Source organism: Eleutherodactylus coqui, chromosome 1 (assembly GCF_035609145.1).
Source record: "Eleutherodactylus coqui strain aEleCoq1 chromosome 1, aEleCoq1.hap1, whole genome shotgun sequence".
Classification (NCBI taxonomy): Eukaryota; Metazoa; Chordata; class Amphibia; order Anura; family Eleutherodactylidae; genus Eleutherodactylus; species Eleutherodactylus coqui.
The window spans coordinates 177374688-177396866 of record NC_089837.1 but is presented as its reverse complement, the minus strand read 5'-3'; the positions used below and the strand labels follow the sequence as shown (position 1 = coordinate 177396866).

Genomic DNA, 22179 nt, shown 5'->3' with positions numbered 1-22179 from the left:
TGTTGCAAGCCTCAATTTATTATTAGCTTTAGCTTTTCTGACACTTTGCCTAGTTTCTGCAGACTTCATTATATTCTTCTTTAGATATTCCTCCTCTTTCCCTTTGATAAACATATTTTTCTTTTTAGCATGTGTGTAAGTTCTGTGTTCATCCATCTTGGTCTTTTTAAATGCTTCACATTCTTCCTTTTTTATGGTTTGTTAAAGATTGTGCTTTGAAAATCTCATTTCACAATATTTCCCAACCTTCTTGGACATTTCTGTCTTTGGGACATCCAGCCATTGGATCCTTCCTACCCACCCTCCGAGTCCATTAAAATCTGCCTTTCTTAAATCCAAACTTGAGATCTGACTCTTTTCAGGTATTCCTCACCTTGTTATCCAAAATTCAAGGATAGCATGATCAGTGCCTCCTAAAGTCCCAGCCACCCATATTTCTTCAACCATTTCCTCTCTGTTGGTAAGAATTAGATCCCCTTGTTTTCTCTTTATACTTTTCGAAAGATAAAGTTTGCAGCAAGAGCGGATAAGAATTGGTTGGACCCATTACTTTTGCCTGAGAGAGATTCCCAACGAATGTCTGGATAGTTAAAATCTCCCATTATCACTATGAAATACTTTTTGAGAGCTTGGCCATCTGATGTAGAAAGAGTTCATCCATATCTTCTGCTTGTCCAGGCGGCCTATAGTAAATGCCTACAATGGTCTCTTTTCTGTTGTTCCTTCCTTGTATTTTTACCCAAACTCTACAGAACTACCATTCTCTGAAGCTTGAACCTCTGTGGAGATGTATATTTTCTTAACACGCAACGCAACACCTCCTACTCTTTCATTAGGTTTGTTTCTTTTAAAAAGGTTATATCCTTCAAGTCTTGTATTCCAGTTGTGTATCATCCCACCAAGTTTCTGTGATGCCCATGATATCATATTTCTCTTCCTGTGTTAGGAGATCAAATTCCCCTTGTTTATTTCCCATATTCTGTGCATTTGTGTAAAAATATTTTTAGTTTGTGATCTGTGTCTCTTGCTATTCTACTTTCCTTTTGAATTTTTTGTCTTTGTTCTTTCTTTTCATTTCTAATAGCAAGGTACTCAAGCGTATTAATTAGCTGTATATTTTTACCTGGCCTTTTACTTCCCTTCCCATATTGTTCTATGGCTAACATCATCTTTAATGTTACCAGCTTCAGATGCTCCCTCGCCATAATTGTTTAACCAATGTTTATATCTGTAGCAAAACTTGATTCCATTTAATCAGTTATGTAGCAGCCACAGTCTAAAATCATATTAAGAGTTTGGCTTGGTATGTTACTTACTGAAGGTTATGTATTGTTTTTCTGCTATTGGTCAGGAATTGGGGCCATTCATTTATGGCTTAATATTTTTTATTTGAAGTATAGGGAGATGAACAACAAAACACAGTGCAACGTAGAAAGAATAAATAATGAAGATTACTCTACTCAAGCAACAAATGTTAACGTTGCATGCCAAGTACACAATAAAGTATTATTTTTGTTGAAGAATTAAAGGAGTTGTCCAAGATACAGTAAAATTTGACAGATGGCAGGAAACGGTTTAATATAACAAATGAAAGCGGTTGTCTGGGTGTGATGTGATTGTTTTTAGCTATAGATGTAAATATATTTAAATACTGAAAGCAACCGTACTCACCCATCGTCTACCCCAGAGATTCAGAGTGGCAGCTTCACAGTCCCCCCAATCTTTATGAACAGCTACCACCAGACTGCTAGAGCCAATCAGAGACCACAACAGTCATGTGCTGTTCTTCTAGCACTACCTAAACAAAGACCAGGAGGAATGCTGGCGATGCACCACTGGATTGTCCAAGATGAGGATGGGTGTGAACCACTGCTTTTAATATTTTAAAACATTTGCATCTATAGTTTAAAAAATCATCCCTTTAAAGGGGTATTCCGGCCACAGACTAACATTTTAAAATCTAACGTAACTATCACAAAAATTCATTTTGTAATAAGTTCACTCTACCTGGTTTAGCTACTTTCTTCATTTTCTGTCACCTGACCCTCGCATGAAAAATAACTCCACTTCCTCTAACATCTTGTTCGCATTTGTTCCTTCCTCCACTATCCATAGCCTCCAACATCCTGTGAGCAGTGCATGATGGGAAGACAATGTAGTTATGCAAAAACCCTTGCAACGTGGAAAATGTAACATTAAGAGAGAGATAAATCCTGCCATACCTTTTTTTGGCAAACAACAATACAGAAAGGCCATCTGCAACTAATGACCTAATGAGGTCAGTTATGCTATGACTAAGAATCATGCGAGTTTAAAATATTAAAGCTCTTTTTTATTTTTTACACATACTAGCATATCTTGGACTGTGTACTGCCCATATTAATCTATGGACCGCATATGGCCCGGCTATAGGCCTATGAGGACATGCACATGGACGTCTTTCTCAGGGACCGATGATCCACGTGAAAAATCTTATGGCATGTCCTATTCCATGGTCTAGAAATAGGACATGCCAATGCATGTAAATCTACTGCCTAAACGTAAATGGGACAGCACATATACTGGTGTCCTTATGCTGTCTGATTCGAGTTGCACCCGAGTCACTCAGGCTCAAATCACATACACAGACAATGTGCGCCTAGCCTAAGGGGATCATTGTCTTCTTATTGCCAAGAGATCAGAATTAAAAGAGTGTCGTAAAATGATACAATGACTTCTTTTAATTTTATCATTAAAGGGAACCGGTCACTATGTATGAACACCATAAGCTAAATTATGGTGCTCATGCGGCAACTTCCCAGCTTTGTCACCCCTGAAAGTCAGTGTGTGCACATATAGCAATCAATGGGAGTGCGTGCACAGCTTGCAGCCAGTTGTCCAGTCACACAGTCAGTGCTGCTTTTTGGGGGCCAGAGTACTAGATCGGGGAGTCAGGTAAGTATAAGAAATACCTCCCTAGACTGCAGGGAACCTGCTGTATGAGCACTATAACTTAGTTTATAGTGGTCATACTTATTTACATGTTCCCTTTAAATAATCGCTCTGTCTGGGGCTCATACAAAGTATATGTTTTATAATGTCTAGCTATTTTATATGGGAAGTCATTGCATAGAGAAGACATTGGTGGATGGTGTAGCTTTTCTCTGCTGCCCATTAAATCAAAGCCTTGGAAAACTATTTAGAGACAGAAAACTACTATGGGAATTCAGCTCCAACAAAACAGATTCTGTAATTAAAAAAAACAGAAAACAAAAAACCTAAATACATTTGTAGGACACATTGTCAAATAATGCCTATGATAAAGCTAATATTTATCCTTTACTAAAGTACTTTGGAGAGCATTGACACAGACACTCTTTTTGATGGCTCAATTTGTCTTATGATTAGTGGTTTTCTTCAAGCACATATTACTTTGAGGTTTTCTATTTACTGCCCACAACATTCTATTCTCAACCGGTTCTTTTATGACCATGGCCTTTTGTTGTAAATCAATGAAAATAAGAGATCTCATTTATTTAAATGCCAGGAAGAAGAATTAAGGAAGAGCGGAGAGGCAAAATATGCACACTTGAGTGATGAACTCCACGTATTAATTGAAGTATTTGCTCCACCGGGAGAAGCATATTCACGTATGAGTCATGCCCTGGAAGAGATTAAAAAATTTCTTGTTCCGGTAAGTGTCAGCTATTTGTCAGGTTAATATTTTTAGAAATTCTTATCACTATAACTTATCTGTGACAGCACAGTGATAAAACCTCTGTTACATTTTTATTATACGCAGGATCTTTCCTGCACCGTGATATGTAATCATATTAGGAATCTTCAGAGATAACTTCCATAGTATGCTAAGTGTTTATTTTGATTAAATTAAAACTAATACTGTATGAGTATCAGGGTTGGACTGGATTGGAAAAATAGCCCTAGCAAACAAACTTCACCAGACTATATACAATATTGCTCCCCCGTAGTTCATAAAAGCAGAGGTGTGCCTTGTGCGCTGTGACAAGTTTTACTGTAGTTGGTCATGTACCTCATCCCTCCCTTAAAGCGACCCTCCAGGACTGGAGAAACCACGATGGCTACACCAGCTTTTCTGACTATCTGATGCTCACTGTGCATTAGTTGTATCAATGGTCTAAGGAATTACACCTGTTGCTCACATGAGCAGTGCTGGCCAATCAGAGCAGCATGTAGTGTCTTAGATTAATGATACATACTATGCACAGTGTGCATCAGGTAGTCAGAGAAGCTGTTCGGCTATCTTTGTTTCTCCACACCCAGAGGGTTGCTGTTACGATCGTGTGGGAAAACTAAGCACGGGGCCCACACGATTGTGACCAAAGAACGGGATGCACGTGGGTTTCACCAGGTTCACACGGTTTTCAGGCAAACTGACCCATTGCTACCGGGAGGTTGACATGGCCCTACCTAAGCGGGGACATTGCCCCAATAAGGGCAGCCCAGCGGTCTTCAGATCTGGGCCCTAGCTGATCCTAGGAGCCACACACCAGAACAGGATGCATTCACATGCCACATGACAGGGACTGAACAACAGGACACACAGAGCCAGAATACACAGCATACAGCAGCCACAATGCAACCACTAGTAACAGATAGAAAGCTGAATATAAATACCAGGTATTAGTTGACATTTTGTACAAGATGTGGAAGCTAGCAGGCCACTTCACGGCTCCTGGTTATACTGCTAGTTCCTACACTAACCAGGAGTCCAGCAGAACTGGACGCAATTCACACAGCACGCTGCAACAGGACAGGACACAGATAGCAGGTCATACAGCAAGCTAACACAAAATATAAACGAACAAACGGACATGAACCAGCAAGACACACAGCAAGCTTGCAACAGGACAGATACATCTAAACAGTACAAGACCAGCTTCAGACTGAGGAGAGCTGGGTTTATATGTGAGCACAGACCCAGGAGATTGGCTAACAGGAAGTACCACACCCAGCCACCTCAATCAATTAACCCTCAGAGTGCTGTGCTGCTGGAAGCACAGTAGTACAACATGTCTCAGCAGCACACGTAACAGTTGCTTTAACTATGTAAACCACAGGTCTCAAACTGGTACTGCAGAGTCAGTCACTTAGAATGGAACTGAACCTGCATTACCATTCCCTACCACTGCACAGTGTACAGAGCTGTGTATTTCTGGTGCATTGCAGCTCCAAACAGTAGTTCAGTGGTTCAGAAAACAGCTGATCAGTGTGGGTGCTAGCTGTCGGCACCCCATCAATCTGATAATGATGACCTAGCCTGATGAAAGATCAATACCTTGGTCCTGGAAAAAATAACTTTTAATATAAATTATTTGTTAAATGGGATTTTTGATAATATCATATTTTTGGAAAACACCTTTAAAAAAAGAGCATCCTTTTTTAGTTCCAATGAAGGACAAGTACTTTAAAATATTTTTGTTAACTATAACGAGTAACTGTCATATTATGTATGAGAGATCCTTAGTAATCTGTTATGGCATGCATGAAGTACTAATACTGGACAGGCCTGGGGGCATTTTTATAATCAGAATGCCAGAATGAATCAGAAAACGAAATTATAAAAATTCTGCGTGCGCTCACCAATAGTTTTGTAGACGGTGCTGCAGTGCTGACTAGTCAAGGTGCCCTCATTTTTAGCATGCTAGTAGGATATGCCATAAATGACTGATAGGTGTGGGTCCAATCTCTGTCACACCTGTCTCTAGAATGTCCCTAGCAGACTGTTCTATGCTGTTGCTGTAATTCCTATAGGAGTTAATGGGAATTACATAAGCAGTGCAGCAAGTTATGATATTTACTTATCGTTCTTCATTAAGCCATGGTTTGAATGCAGTGGCCATTGGCAGGCAGGATTCTCTAGCTCTAAAGATAGGTGTGGGTCACAGAGGTGGGACCTGCATTTATTAGTCATTTATTGCAAATCCTGTGTATATGCCATACATGTCTAAGATGGGAATACCCCTTTAACCCATGGCTCTATTGATAGAAGGGAGTATATTAAAGTTCTGAGCTTAGATTCAATATACTGTAGGATGCTGCAGTGCCTTGACAAGTGATTTTTATAAATCTCTCTTAACAGATACTGAATTATTGATCAAACTGTCAATTCCACATGGGGTAGACTGACTATTACTCCTTATGGTTTCTATTTCTGTGCAATTCTAATGATAATTTTACATAAAGAAATCAGAATTCTGCACATCATTTGGAACAGGTTTATTTTGTTTTCCTCATATAGCTTGATTATAGCAGTGATTAGAAATACAAGATTCATTTTGTTGATGTCTTGCACAGAGTATTTTTCTACTGTGACTGCACCATTTGCTTTTAGCATTCCGAACAAATTTCTTCGTAACATAAAACTAAGTGAGAAACATTATTCACTGCTCTGTTGGAATGACTCCAAAAATGGCTTGCTGAAAAATAATCTTCCTTGCCCTTCAGTCTTTTATTCAGGGCAGTAAGATCACCCTTGTTCTGACATTTTACTGTGAGTAATTGGTGCTTGTAGAATTTATTGTTTCTACCCTCTATTATTTTGGTCAACTGCAAGCAGGGTACATCCAGAAGTGTCTTGTTGCATGATTTACGTGTAGTTCACATTTTAACTCTAGGGACAAGGAACTGAGATATTTCAGTAGATGCCTTTAGAGAGAACATACTACAACATGTAATAAAACATTATGCATCAGAGAAGCGAGACCAACACAATTACACAATACAGCTGTGTATAATCTATGTTATTAACTCTTTCCAATCCAATTTGTATCCTGGTTTTCCTAGGGGGGCTTACTCTTTTTCTGCCGTTATAAAATGGCGCTATCTGCTGGCTAAAGCCAGTATTGCATGAGGTGACATGTTGGATAGCCTCCAACAGCAGAGAGGCTGGCAACATACAATAAGAGAACCCCAACGGATGTCTTCGAACATCGGAGCCGTACAGCCTTAAATCATAATGTCTTTAGACGTCAGACAGTGGATTGGAAAGGGTTAAGCCCAGTATTGTTTTCCAACCTGCTATATATGTTAATAACAAGAAAGTCACATGGTCCAGCTGCCACATGCTGACAAACTATGCCCACTTAACAGACCAAAAGTGGCATGATTTACCGGCAAAATCATGCAGCTATTGACTACCATGGGTGTGGTTCACCTGTGGGTAGCCAGCTGGCCCGTGTTGCCTTACCCTTAGGGCAAGAACACATGGCCGTATACGCAACTACGCTTACCACCACATAGTGTAGTTGTGCATGAATGTTTTTTTGTTTTTTTTAAAGTATTTAAACTCTGCGAGAGTTTGAATAAAACTGCGGGAAGATAGGTCCTGCCCTATCTTTCCGGCACGTTGTATTAACCACGTGCGAGAAAGATAGAGCAAGTCCTATCTTTTCTCGCCCGTACTATTAACAGGCGATAATACTGCTAATTAAAACGAAACCATTGAAATTAATGGTTTCATTTCGTCCCGTTACGATGGCATAACAGCAATTAAACACGCACATGTGAAGAAGCCCTCACTAAGAGATTACTTTTCTTAAACTAATCTGCTTCTGCCCAGGTAACTTGTTAGATTAGCTAATTAAATTACACACTTCTAGATTGCACCTCCTATATTTCAGAAAACATTTCCACCAGCATTATATAAAATAGTAAGGTTTGAAACATTTAGGGTGGTTTCACATCATATTTTTGGGAAAATTGTCATTGCAGTTTTTGATCCAGTTTTTTGATCCAAAGCCAGAAGTGGATCCAGTAGGAAGACTAAATACAAGTCCTTCTTTTATATGTCTCATTCCTTTTGAATCTACTCCTGGATTTAGTTCAAGAACTCCATAAAAAAATGCAGTTGATTTTTTTGAAACAACACTGTGTGTGAAACCAACCTAAATGTAGCCATGTGATTGGCTGAAGATGCAAGTTTTCAAGATAAATTAGACCTATTATTAGAGATGAGCGAGCACCAAAATGCTCGGGTGCTCGTTACTCGAGTCGAACTTTCAGTGATGCTCGAGAGTTCATTTCGAGTAACGAACCCCATTGAAGTCAATGGGTGACTCGAGCATTTTTGTATATCACTGGTGCTCCGCTAAGGTTTTCATTTGTGAAAATCTTAGCAAATCACCAAAGTCATGTAAAAAACACAGAAATGGATAGGGCAGGCGAGGAGCAACATGCAGGGCTGCATTTCGGGCTCCGAGGTCTCACTATTAAGCCACAATAGTGGCAAGAGTGAGACCCCCGCCCCCCCCCCCCACACTGTCAGCATAACGATCGTTCTCCTCTGCCACAGCTGTAACAGAAGAACGATGTTAGCCGATTGAATTCAATGGAGCCGGCAATACAGCCGGCTCCATTGAAAGCAATGGGCTGCCGGCGAGCGCGGGATGAATTTTCGGGAAGGGCTTAAAAATATAAGCCCTTACCTGAAAATCATCCTAAAATGTGTAAAAAAAAAAAAAAAATTATGTCAGCATTAAGATCGTTCTCCTCTTCCACAGCTGTAACAGCTGTGGCAGAGAAGAACGATGTTAGCCCATTGAATTCAATGGAGCCGGCAATACAGCCGGCTCCATTGAAAGCAATGGGCTGCCGATGAGCGCAGGATGAATTTTCGGGAAGGGCTTAAAAATATAAGCCCTTACCTGAAAAAGAAAGATTTTAGTGTAAAAAAGAATAAAAATGCAGGCATTCTCTTCAATGGAGCCGCTGCTGCTGCCGGCGACTCCATTGAAGACAATGGTCCGCTGGCACACCTGAATTCTTTTTCAGGGAAGGGCTTTACATATAAGCCATTCCCTGGAAATGAATTAAAAGTGATTTAAAAAACAAAAAAAAATAGATACTCACCTCCCTTCAGCTGCCAGGGCACAGCCGCATCTTCTCCTGCTGTCCCCTGCACTGTGGTGCTGAACTGCTGTCATTCAGCTGAGAGCTGCGCTGAGCCAATCAGAGGCAGCATTCACTCACCCATTCATGAATTCATGAATGGGTGTTAGTGAGATCTGCCTCTGATTGGTCAGGCTGTGACCAATCAGAGGCAGTTCATTCAGCAGGTGGGGATTTTAAATCCCCGGGTGCTGAATACTACAGAGAGCAGTTCAGGAGAACTGCCAGCTGGCCGCAGCTGAACTCTGTCTGCCGGGAGCAGGTGAGTATATATATTTTTTTATTTTTACACATTTCTGGATGAATTGCAGGGAAGGGCTTATATATTTAAGCCCTTCCCGAAAATTCATTGTGCGATCACCGGCAGCCCATTGCTTTCAATGGAGCCGGCTGTATTGCCGGCTCTATTGAATTCAATGGGCTAACATCGTTCTGCCGGGACAAGATGAGTATATTTTTTTTTTACTTTTTACACATTTTAGGATGATTTTCAGGTAAGGGCTTATATTTTTAAGCCCTTCCCGAAAATTCATCCCGCGCTAGCCGGCATCCCATTGCTTTCAATGGAGCTGGCTGTATTGCCAGCTCCATTGAATTCAATAGTCAGTGCTCGTTTAATCGAGACGAGTACCTCGTGGTAATAAAGAACCAGCACATGTCTACATGACTTCACAGAGAAAATGGCACACTGTGATAAATTCTCGAAATGAGACAAAACTATACACAGATAGAGAGTTACGTTTTGAGAATTTAACCCACAGCTCATCTTCATTACGAGGCTGTGGTAGAGCATTCACTTGACATCCCATCCTGTCCCTTAAATCGTCAATTTGAAGGAGATTTAGGAATCGTGATGGCCAAAAATTCACCAGGACACCTTGCAAAGCAGGCCCACTGATATTCACTGTGTTGGATCACGTGTTATCCTATTGGTAAATGGTGTTGGGTATGCCTGAAGATATGGTAGTGTGATTGGCTGCAGCACATCAGTGACATAATGGCATGCTGTCAATGTGCCCCCGATGCATAGTAGAGGTGATCAGCTATTGATGCTGATAGCACCCCAAACCATGAATCCACATTGACAAGCTATTTGGCACTCTGAAATGGCAGAAGGATTAGCTTGATTGTCACTTTGCCTCTAGACCCTCAATCCAGAAATCATCATTGTTGAGACAGAATGTCCGTTTGTTGCTCAACACTAATCTGTCTGACATGACTGCAAGTGCTCACTACAGAGGTGCAGCGTGAGGGGCACTCTTCAAAATGGACAACTTGACTCTAAACTTGCCTCAGCCAGTCTTCGAGAAGCTGTCACTGTCTATATTGAAGCATCCAAATATGTCTGTGCAGTTAGCAGAATGTTGCCAACTGTGCATTGTGGAGCCACTATTACATAGTGCTGGATGCATGGATCTGTGCATTATGACGCTCGTCTCAGTGCTTAGTCCCACTACGACAATGTACATTTCATTCTGCTGACCACCATCTCCAAATTTAACCTAAGGTTGTGGCATTCTGTTGAATTTCTGCTGTGTTACTTTACCAAAACCAACTGCCTGAATATAGCCCTACAATGAAAGCTTTAGCATACTCGTGCATATAATGAAATGAGTCTTGATTGTGTCATAGAGGCATTTATATATTCACAGAAAGTGGCAGCATGCTGCCACTTTCTGTGAATATTTAACTACTGAGGGTACTGAAGGTCCATGGTCTCCACTGTGGCTTGGCATGCTGTGATACCTCAGCTGATTCCTTGCATCTGAAGTGAGTGCTGCATGATTTCCTTTGCTTTGGATAGAGGCATTTATACTCCTTACTCATTATCCAGGCACAAAATACAATGACACAAAGCAGTTTCTGTTGGCATCACAACATCTATAAAGTTAGCTTCACAGACTGGTTTTCGCCTTTTATGACACTTCTAGATGATGTGATTAGCCCAAATTGTACAACTTGTTTGTCTGAACATACTCTGAAAATTGCACAATCCTGTGACAACATTTTCATGGTGTGGCATTTCTCTGGAAGGCAGTGTAGATGGTAGGTTATAAAGGAACAAGCATGTTCTAATTTACACAGTAAACCTGTATAGTTGGTTCTTCACAAGGTGGGAATGGCTTTGAAATTAATGGAACCTCTAGTTGGCAGTTCACATTACCTTGGTGTATATAATGTTTGCAAACCTGGGTGTATGTGATACAGTCAGTACAGAAGTTCCTTCTCTCATGGCTGGATTTAGACAGAGTGTGGCCCTGGGTAAAATTAAAAGTGGCACCCCAAATACTGCAATATTCTACCAATACCACAGTTGCATTCAGTCAGTTCAGGAGGCAGTGTGCAGAGGAAGCACTTTAGTGTGAAATTCTACCGCTTCCAGGACCATTACTAAGGTTATATAGCAGTGTTTCTCAACCCCAGTCCTCAAGGCACCTCAACAGGTCATGTTTTCAGGATTTCCTCAGTATGGCACAGGTGATGTAATTATTGTCGGTGCCTCAAACATTGCCACAGGTGTTCTTACTATAGGAGATCCTCAAAACATGACCTGTTGGGCGGTCCTGGGGACTGGAGTTGAGAAACACTGTTATAGAGGATCAGGGTGCAGAAATCCCAAGGTATACTTTATTTCAATCGCCAGCACAAAAATAAATTCATATACATATATATTTATCAAATAGTACCACCATGCAAGGCCCAAATAATACTGTCATACTACAACTGCTGCCATTAGCACTACATAATGAGTAAATAATATTATCACAACATAAGGGGGGCAGAAGAGAGGGAAAAGCAAGTGATTACAGTACAACTATATCCAGTGATATAGTCCCCTCTGACTGAAGTTATTCACATTTCCTTTTTTTCTCCATCCAGTCAGACTGCCATGATGAGTTCTCCCAGTCATGATACACAGACATATTTGTCTCCTCTCTTTTACAACACCCTCCTTACATTATTCACAATCTACTCATCCGTAGGGCCCTAGATAGTAATAATGCCACCTATAATGTACCACATAGTAATAGCATACCCACTTTTGTGCCCCCTGTTGGCCTCACAAAGTAAGAGCAGCTGCTAGTGTCTGCCAAACAGTAAATATGCCCCTTTTTTTTTCACTCAGTAATACACTTTCTTATACCCCCATTCAGTTTTAATACACCTTTATACCACCACTCAGTAATAATGCCCTTGTTATGCAATTACTCTTTAATAATACCCCCTTTATTGCTATAGTGTTTATTAACGCTCCCAGTCTTTATTGATGTCCCTGTCCTAACTCTTTAATAGTGCCGCCACACTTTAATAACAACAAACAATGCCACATGTATGCCCAAAGTCTTTGATAATGCCTCAGTCTTTAAAGGTTTTTGTGGCCAAAATGTATTGATTACATATGCTCAGGATAGGTCATCAATAGTTAATTTCTGTGGACCCACCACTCAGGTGAAAGTGCCCTAGTTGGTTTCACTCCCATTGAAATTAGTGTGTGCTGAATCAGCTATTATATGTCTGCATCCGTCCTGGGTGTTGGAAGCTCTGGAAGTGTAATAGTTGCTTTAGCTCCCAATGTTTTTAATGGGAGGGAAGTCAGCTAGGGTTACTTCCACTGCTCTCCACCCTATAACGCATGTCTGGTCTGCTGCAGTGATAGTGGGCCACGTGATCAGCTGTTCACCAGAGATCCTAAACAGCTTGTTCCTGGTAATTAACTGTTGATGACCTCATAGGGATAGTCAGTATTGGCCTTTATAGTGTAAAGAGATTTTATGTGCCTCACCACTCTCTACCCTCGCTGGTCCAGTCCATATTGCTTTAGTCTCCCCTCACTTCGAGGTAACAAGTTCACGTGGGAATGAGAAGTCATAAAAAAGTGTTTTTTATTTTACACTCCTATATGCAGGTCCAGTGCCTTGGATTACTTGAGGCCCCCTTAGGAATGGGGGCCCTGGGCAATTGCCCAGTTTGTTCCCAATGCCAGCTCTGCTTTCTACTTGTGTACTTAGGTAAAAAAAAGGAAGACATGTAGAGAAAGGGAGGAATCAGTAGGGAAGGGTTTATGAATAGAGATGAGCGAGCACCAAAATGCTCGAGTGCTCGTTACTCGAGTCGAACTTTCAGTGATGCTCGAGAGTTCGTTTCGAGTAACGAACCCCATTGAAGTCAATGGGCGACTCAAGCATTTTTGTATATGACTGGTGCTCCGCTAAGGTTTCATCCCGGCGAGCGAGGGATGAATTTTCGGGAAGGGCTTAAAAATATAAGCCCTTACCTGAAAATCATCCTAAAATGTGTAAAAATAAAAAGAAAATTTATACTCACATTTCCGCTGCAGCCGGAGTTCAGCCGCGTCTGGCCGGCAGTTCTCCTGAACTGCTGTGAGTAGTATTCAGCAGCCGGGGATTTAAAATCCCCGCCTGCTGAATGAGCTGCCTCTGATTGGTCACAGCCTCACCAATGAGAGGCAGCTCTCACTCACACCCATTCATTAATTCATGAATGACAGCTGAGAGCTTCCCCTGATTGGTCCCTGCGCTGAGCCAATCAGAGGCAGCACTCACTCACCCATTCATGAATTCATGAATGGGTGTGAGTGAGATCTGCCTCTGATTGGTCAGGCTGTGACCAATCAGAGGCAGCTCACTCAGCAGGCGGGGATTTTAAATCCCTGGCTGCTGAATACTACTCACAGCAGTTCAGGAGAACTGCCGGCCAGACGCGGCTGAACTCCGGCTGCAGCGGAAAGGTGAGTATAATTTTTTTTTTTACACATTTTAGGATGATTTTCAGGTAAGGGCTTATATTTTTAAGCCCTCCCCGAAAATTCATCCCGCGCTCGCCGGCAGCCCATTGCTTTCAATGGAGCCGGCTGTATTGCCGGCTCCATTGAATTCAATGGTCAGTGCTCGTTTAATCGAGACGAGTACCGCGTGGCGCTCGTCTCGAGTAACGAGCATCTCGAGCACCCTAATACTCGAACGAGCATCAAGCTCGGACGAGTATGCTCGCTCATCTCTATTTATGAAGCCAGTAAAATGAAGACTTGATTCCATAACTCCAATATGCACAACCATGGTTGAAGCTTACCATTACCTACTGATAAGGGTAATACCGTACAGACTAAGAGATTAAGAAGCATAACAACATTAATTAGTAAAAGTAACATTAAAGGGGTTGTCCCACAGAAGCAAGTGCAGTTATGCACTTCTGTATGGCCATATTAATGCACTTTGTAATATACATCGTGCATTAAATATTGGCCATACAAAAGTTATACACTTACCCCCTCCTGGTGCTGGCGTCCCCGTCTCCATGGCGACGAGCAAACTGCTTCTCTGGACGCAGGACCAGTCGCGTTTGCGCAGAGAGGAATCTCCTTCTGTAAGGTCCTTGCTCACGAGCTGCGTCCTGGCTCCTCCCCCTTCTCAGCGTCATCACGTAGCTCCGCCCCATCACATGGTGCCGATAAGCCAACGAGGTGGCTGGAATCGGCAATGGAGCTCAGACAGCAGAAGAACATCCACAGTGCATCATGGGAGAAGACCCGTGGTGCATCGTGGGAGAAGACCAGCGGCAGCCATCTTGGAAAGAAGATTTTTTAATGTTACTGAACGGGGATTCAGGTAAGGGAATTTTTTTTTTAATAACACCTGGCAGCAATATTCTTTTACAGGTACTGGGGGACTGGGCCAAAAAAAAAATTCACTTTAGGCGCGGGACAACCTCTTTAACTTGCAGTATCAGAGCAGAGATATGCTTTAATTTTACAGAATAAGGGCGCCCACCCACTGGCCCACTGGCGTTTGGTATGCACCAAAACACGCTCGTGTGAAACCACCCTTAGGGTGAGCACCCACTGGCGTTTTTTTACCTGCGTTTTGCGTTTTGCGTTTTTCCTGCACAGGCATAGAGATAACATGTGTTCCTGTCCACTGGCGTTTTTTTTGCGTTGCGTTTGCGTTTTTAACATAGGAACTGTCAGTTGCATATGTGTCCTTATTTTTCTCCTAATGCACCCATGAAAGTCAATGGAAATCACTCCCCTCTGCAACCCCCCGCCCCACAGCGCACCCGAGTACTTTTCACCCGAGTAGTGAAGTACTCGAAAATCGCAGTGCTCGATTGCGAAATCGCCCTTACCGAGTACGTTCGCTCATCTCTATTAAATACCCATAGCCTATATTGGAGTGGAATAGCATCAAAATGGGATATCCTACATTTTTTTTGCGTGGCCCAATAGAAATCAATGAGCTTTTAGCATCACATATTGCATGCGTGAAAAATGCACATAAAACGGGGGCAACATACGCCCTTGTGAATGAGCCCTTAATATCAAAGGCTGAGTACTACTAGAAAAAAGGAATCTGAAAGCTGCCAAAAGGATATATGCATGCAAATCATAAACCCTACATTTGTAAGACACATATTGTCATAAATCGTATACTGTAATACAGTCCAGCAATATCAAAACCAAGCTATTTTACCTATCACTGTAGCTGCTGCCAGACATTTGCAGAAAGTTAATAAATGCACTTATGTCTTGTCGTGTGTGTGGTCCGACGGGCTTTCCGTAGGGAATAAACTGTTACCGCATAAATAATATCACCTCGTGTGACGCCGTTATTTTTTACGAAGGTATTAATGAAATGATTCTGCGATAAGTAGGATACTGAACCCAACATCAACAGTAGCATGATCTAGTTAAAACGCAGTCTGTTATGCTCACTGGTCACGACCGGCGGTGTTCCCTATCTCCTTCTGCCATTGGGAGTGGCCAATGCCATGTCCCCTGTTTTGTCTGTGACAGATGCCTCATCTCCTGTCAGTTTCCTGCACCCTCTAGGGTATTATACGTCTCTTAAAGGGCCAGCATGCACACAGTTTTCCAGTCCCCAGCCAATTCAGACAAGTCCTGAACTATTTGGGGCTACTCCACCCATCAGCAGGTGCCTAAACCATTAGTTTCCATACTGTGTGAAGATACAAGTGTGTTTCTCTCTGATGTCCTGGTATGTGGTTTGTGTTTGATCATCCAGTTTACTTGACCTATCCAATCCTGACCCTGGCTTGTAATCTGGCTATGCTTTCCTTGTCTGCTGCCTACCTTAGTGAAAACCAGGGAACCCCAGGTGCTGTAGCTAGACCTAGCCCAAAGTCAATTCAGTTCTGAAGCACAGCGAATCCACATCTACTGCCCTAACACAGTCCCGGTCTTGCTAAACCACTGCCTATGTAAAAATACTGCCAATTTAGTATCCACATAAAGTAATTGAGACCACGACAGTGTTCACATAGCCCCTTACACAGTATCCATATAGTGGGGTCTTCTGTAGTGTTTCTATACTAGATCCTGTTGCCTGTTACAAAATACCTACCTCCATAAAAATAGACAACTTATTTAGTAGTTTAGTAGTTTCTACCTTTGTGACTTTCTGTTGCCTGCCATGGTACCCAATAGAGATGCTATTGGCATCTGTAAACAAGAAACACCAGTATCAAAAGCTCAGAGATCCATTCTCAGTAAGATGTATCCGTACATCAGAATGCCTGGAGCCAATCTATGATTCTCTCAGTGAAAAAATAATATGCAATTCACTCTGATTTCACAAAATTAATTCTCTGAATTTATAAATCATGCATAAGAGTTGAAAGGCTATAGCTAAAATGGCACAGATAGCTAAAATGACTTAGAACTGATGTACCATAGTAATTTAAGAACATGATCTTTCCAAGTGACAGTGAAGAGCAGCTCTTTTCCATGATCAAGCTCTATTAGCACTGGTTTTAGCTGGAAATATGTTAACATGTAACACACAAATCTAAGTGCAATCACTCTATGCAAATTGAGTTTTGAGGGTTTGAAAAAAGTAGTTTGTTATGTGGCAACCAGTACATTTTAGCAAACACACATTTTCTTTATTCCCCTGTGAATATAAAATATGTGAATACATTTTAGGCTAATCAGGACTGCTTTATTGCAAACTGAAATAAAATCACCAGTTCTACTCACAATACTGTTTCCCCATGAATAATAGCAGTTAACTCTTCTGCTACCTGTTTTGATGTGTACGTCTTTGGTTAAGAGAAACTACACAGTAGATTCTCTTTAGTGAATGGGCTGTCAGAGCTTAATAAAAGTAAAAAGACATTTTGAGGCATTCAATGTTTGAAAACTACTCATCTCCATTAGATCATGAAACATAGCTACAGTCGTTTATGGTAATGCTGTTTACATTTGCGGGTATGGAAGGTATTGTGCAGGCACCTTTTCATTTAATCCCCACTTGGACTTTGAATCTGTAGCTCCCTTCACCGAAAGTGATGGTGTTTGAAGAAAGGTGCTGGTCTCAGAGGGGACTTCTACCCATCCAACAAATATAACTTATCTTGTGGATGTGTCTCTGATATATAAACCCTTTAAGTAGAGATAAATGATTGGCAGCTGAAGTCATAGATTGTAATATACTTACCTGTCCGCACTCCCATGATACCTTTTCTTGCCCACTATCAAAATTCTGAGCAGCAGAATGGCATTGGCAAGGTTGCCAAGCAAAATGCATTCAATAAACATGACCGTTCACATCCTGACCACTTAGCCAATCCAGAAGTCTAGGTAATTGACTATTTGTAAACTCTGTCAATGGACCAATCAGGAATGTTAGTGACCCCAACCTAAAAGTGTGGCTCTCTATTTGAATGTTGTCTGCAGTGCAGCTCTGTCAGGTAATGTGTTCTACCACCTGGTGTGCTCATTTCTGTGATTGTTCTCTGTTAGGCCTTAGTCACACGGGCGTTTTTTCACGCGATTTGCGCATCGCATGACGGATGCGCATGCGCAAATCGCGTGACCGGCGCCGAAAAATCGGCCCAAAAATCGCCCGAAAATCTGCTCCTAGCCGCGTTTCATTAGAAACGGGCCGGAGCTGTCCAGCGCATTGCATTCAATGGAGCCGGCAATACAGCGGCTCCATTGAATGCAAGCGCTGCGGGCGTGCGCGGGGTTAATTGTCGGGAAGGGGTTAAATATATAACCCCTTACCTGCAATGCATCCTTAAATGTGAAAAAATAAAAAAAAAGGATGTACTCACCTGCTCCCGGCAGCTGGAGATCCCGGCGGTCGGCCTGCAGTGGGTGTGAAGGAGGTGTGACTCAGGCTTGCCCCTGATTGGCTCAGCGCTGAGCCAATCAGAAGCAAGTCTCAGTCACACCCATTCATGAATTCATGAATGGGTGTGACTGAGCTCAGCCTCTGATTGGCTCAGGCTGAGCCAATCAGGGGCAAGCCTGAGTCACACCTCCTTCACACCCACTGCAGGCCGACCGCCGGGATCTCCAGCTGCCGGGAGCAAGTGAGAACATCCTTTTTTTTTATTTTTTCACATTTAAGGATGCATTGCAGGTAAGGGGTTATATATTTAACCCCTTCCCGACAATTAACCCCGCGCACGCCGGCAGCCCATTGCTTTCAATGGAGCGGCTGTATTGCCGCTCCATTGAATTCAATGGGCAAACATCGTTCTTCTCTGCCACAGCTGTTCCAGCTGTGGCAGAGAAGAATGATTTGTCTTCTATATGTTCTCAATGGGGTCGGCGCTGCTGCCGCCGGCCCCGTTGAGCGCATATAGAGAAGAGAACAGGAATCGCAGATCGCAGATAGGTGCGATCTGCGATTTCTGTTCTCTAATTTATCGGACGAGCGCATAAAAAGCGCTCATGTGTCCGATACCATTGCAAAGCAATGGTTTTAAAAAGTCGCCGGACGCATGCGCATGCGCAAATCGCGGCAATAAACGCCCGTGTGACTAAGCCCTTAGGGTGCCTTTCCACTAGCATTTTTTTAATGTTGCAATATCGTTGCGTTTTTTTCACGCGATTGTCAATGGGACCTATTAATGTTAAAAACCCATTGCACAAAAATTGTAAGTTTGTGCTCTGCAATTTTTGTGCAATGCGTTTTTAACATTAGAAGGTCCCATTGACAATCAGTGAAAAAAATGCAGCGATATTACAGCGTTAAAAAAACGCTAGTGGAAAGGCACCCCAAGGGCTTTCACAAACTTGCGTTTGCGTTTTTTGTTAACGCGATTGCCAATGGGACTTTCTAATGTTAAAAACGCAACGCAACACTGTGCAACCTGCATTTTTGGTGCATTGCGTTGAGTTGGTAAAGGGCGTAGTTTAAGGGCCAAATAACAGCCTCCAGTGTAGAAGGTCAGCGCAAATTTTCCATAGTGAAACAGCAGCCACTAGTGGTGAACTTTGAGAAGAGAAACATAATCCTGACAGCGCAATGAACTTGTTGCCTGCAAGTATGGCTTTTGGTTTTTCTCTTTGTAATACCACTTTACCTACAAGCAGACATACCATGACAGAAAGCAGAGATTAGACACAACTTAAAGGGATGAGGACCAATGAGAGAAATCCAGGTGAGCCAAGCTAAGGAATGTGATGAAACTACATGAGAAGTAAGATAAGATATTTTAGAAGCAAAACAGACAGCAGGGGATTAGGAGATAATTTGATTTTGAAATGTACTAGCCTTACCTCACACAATTATCCATCAATCCTTCTTAGATACAGGACTAAACAAGTACCAGCAGTAGCCAAGTCGTGAACCAGGCAGAGAATCAATCAGGAACTTATATCGATCGAGTACTTGTATTAAGTAAGCCCTTTTGCTTTTGCAAACTAGTAAAACTATATGTAGACCTTATGTGGTATTGACCTAAGCCTAAAAATTATGCTACTATAACTTCTACACATCCAACTCTCTCTGTTGATTCATTGAATTGGAGATAGATATTTCATAGACATAACTTTCTTTTGTCTATATTGAGATTATGAATATTTAGAACATCCAGAAACTTCATATCTGCATTTTTCGATCAGCATAAATTCGAATTGTAGCTCTTAGTTTAAAACAAAAAAAACCACCCTGGCTTGAGAATTAAAGGGGTTGTCCCGAGGCAGCAAGTGGGTCTATACACTTCTGCATGGCCATAATAATGCACTTTGTAATGTACATTGTGCATTAATTATGAGCCATACAGAAGTTATAAAAAGTTTTATACTTACCTGCTCCGTTGCTGGCGTCCTCGTCTCCATGGTGCCGACTAATTTTCGCCCTCCGATGGCCAAATTAGCCGCGCTTGCGCAGTCCGGGTCTTCTTCTTTTCTGAATGGGGCTCCGTGTAGCTCCGTGTAGCTCCGCCCCGTCACGTGCCGATTCCAGCCAATCAGGAGGCTGGAATCGGCAATGGACCGCACAGAAGCCCTGCGGTCCATGAAGACAGAGGATCCCGGCGGCCATCTTCAGCAGGTGAGTATGAAGACGCCGGACCGCCGGGATTCAGGTAAGCGCTGTGCGGGTGGTTTTTTTAACCCCTGCATCGGGGTTGTCTCGCGCCGAACGGGGGGGGGGGTTTAAAAAAAAAAAAACCCGTTTCGGCGCGGGACATCTCCTTTAACTAAAGCTTTGAGCACCTCTGGCATTACAAATCAAGTCAAATCAGTTTAAAGAAAGGACATTAGAAATGAGTGATACAAGAAGTGAACTTCTACCAAGGGGAATAAATTGTTGTCAGTAACTGTCCAATTTCTAGTTGCAGAATAAGAAAAAGTAACACATGCTGTGTGACAGGGGAAATAAATGGAAGAAAAAAAACATTAGTTTAATTTTATAATAAAACAAGAGTACTGTAAAATAAACTACTGTATATAGTGACATAGAATGGTTTCTGAAGTTCAAAATATAACAATAGACAAAGGGAACCTGAGTAATTCTGGAACAGTTTTTGAAATATTACTAGATTTATTTACTGAAAAAATGGTATTCCATGCTACTGTCTTAACTGAATCCCATATGAAAGAGTAACTGTATTTATTGCATATCCATAAGATATGTGATTAAGTAGCAGTCCCACCTATAACATGGTATAGGCTGAAATGAAGTGAGCTGTGCCGCAACATCTTTATTTGGTCTGTGTCTGGAAATGTCTAGTTGAACTAAACAAGAAAGGGGTTTCAGAAGTGGAAGCCTCACCTACTTGACCTTTATTGAATATCCTGTGAATATTCCATAAATGTCTGCATTTGGAAAATTGCTTTAATAACAGTTTTCTTTCTACTATTGCATATGTTTTTTTTTATTGCTGTTGAGGAATCTTAGTCCTTGCTTCTTTGTATAACTTGTCTAATATGTAATACTAGATAAAGTATGGAAGGGAGCAAATATTTTTTACAGTGCTGTCTAAGCTGTAATACTGATACATTTATCAATACAATAAATAAATACAACACATTCAAATAACTGATTGCCATTGTTGCCCGGTGTCTCCAACATCAAAATAGGTAACTGATAGAAATTCCAGAAATCATTTAAATCAATACAAAAAGAAAGACCAATACAATATGCAGAGAATAGTTACCATCTGTTACAACACTATTAGTCACCATTTATGACACTACAGATACACCTTTTTCATCAAATTTAAATAACAATCCAGAGACCTGATGGAAAGATTTCTTGAAAAGATATATAAAACAGGCCTAAAGGTGGATGCTTGTCACACAATCCAATTATAACAGGCATTCTTTTTGAAAACCTCAGAATTAGAGCGAGATATGGCGCATTATTGATAATACTGTGATAGGCATAAAAGCCTACATGTGGCATGTCTGTTTTTCAGCTCAATGAGCAATGACAGAATTGTTTATTATCCCCTCGTGTGTTTTCATGGCACCATGTGAGAAATTATGCATCGGGGTATTTCTTGGTAATATATATCTTATGACAGCATTTTCTTTTTCAATCCACTCTGAATCTCTAGAGATATTAAAATCCTTACCTGACCTGTCATCTGCTTATATATCTTTAGTTGCAGTATAATAACTAGTATAATGTGGATGGCAATGCATTTGGGTATCCAGTCTACGATGCTACATGGGAGCAAGTATTTTTGTTAATTTCGACTGACATAAGACGTACAACTGTACGCTGATGGATATATGCTATACTAATAACACTGGGCATCAAGAGGTGCATGACACATTAGAGGAAGTACTGTAGATGCATGCACAAATTCTAAGTGCTTTGGATTACCATGTTGTGTGAGCTAAGTGGACCTGGAGTAATTTTCATAGCCGAGATGGGAAACTACTGCCATGGCTACCAGACATGTTCTCTGATGGTGTCAGGACTTGGCTCACATTACTGACAGGTAGCCAGCATAATTATAAGACTGATCATATTCAACCCTTCCTGGATG

At 41.6% G+C, this 22179-nt stretch overlaps 1 protein-coding gene across 2 annotated transcripts in view; it reads left to right on the top strand.

Moving 5' to 3' along the window:
* The window catches only part of KHDRBS2 (KH RNA binding domain containing, signal transduction associated 2), a 304931-nt gene that overhangs the window by 208452 nt on the left and 74300 nt on the right, over positions 1-22179 (top strand). For both annotated transcript variants that reach the window (XM_066590426.1, XM_066590418.1), the window contains exon 4: positions 3527-3673. In XM_066590426.1, the coding sequence (XP_066446523.1) occupies positions 3527-3673 (147 nt within the window). The remainder of the gene's footprint in view (positions 1-3526; positions 3674-22179) is intronic.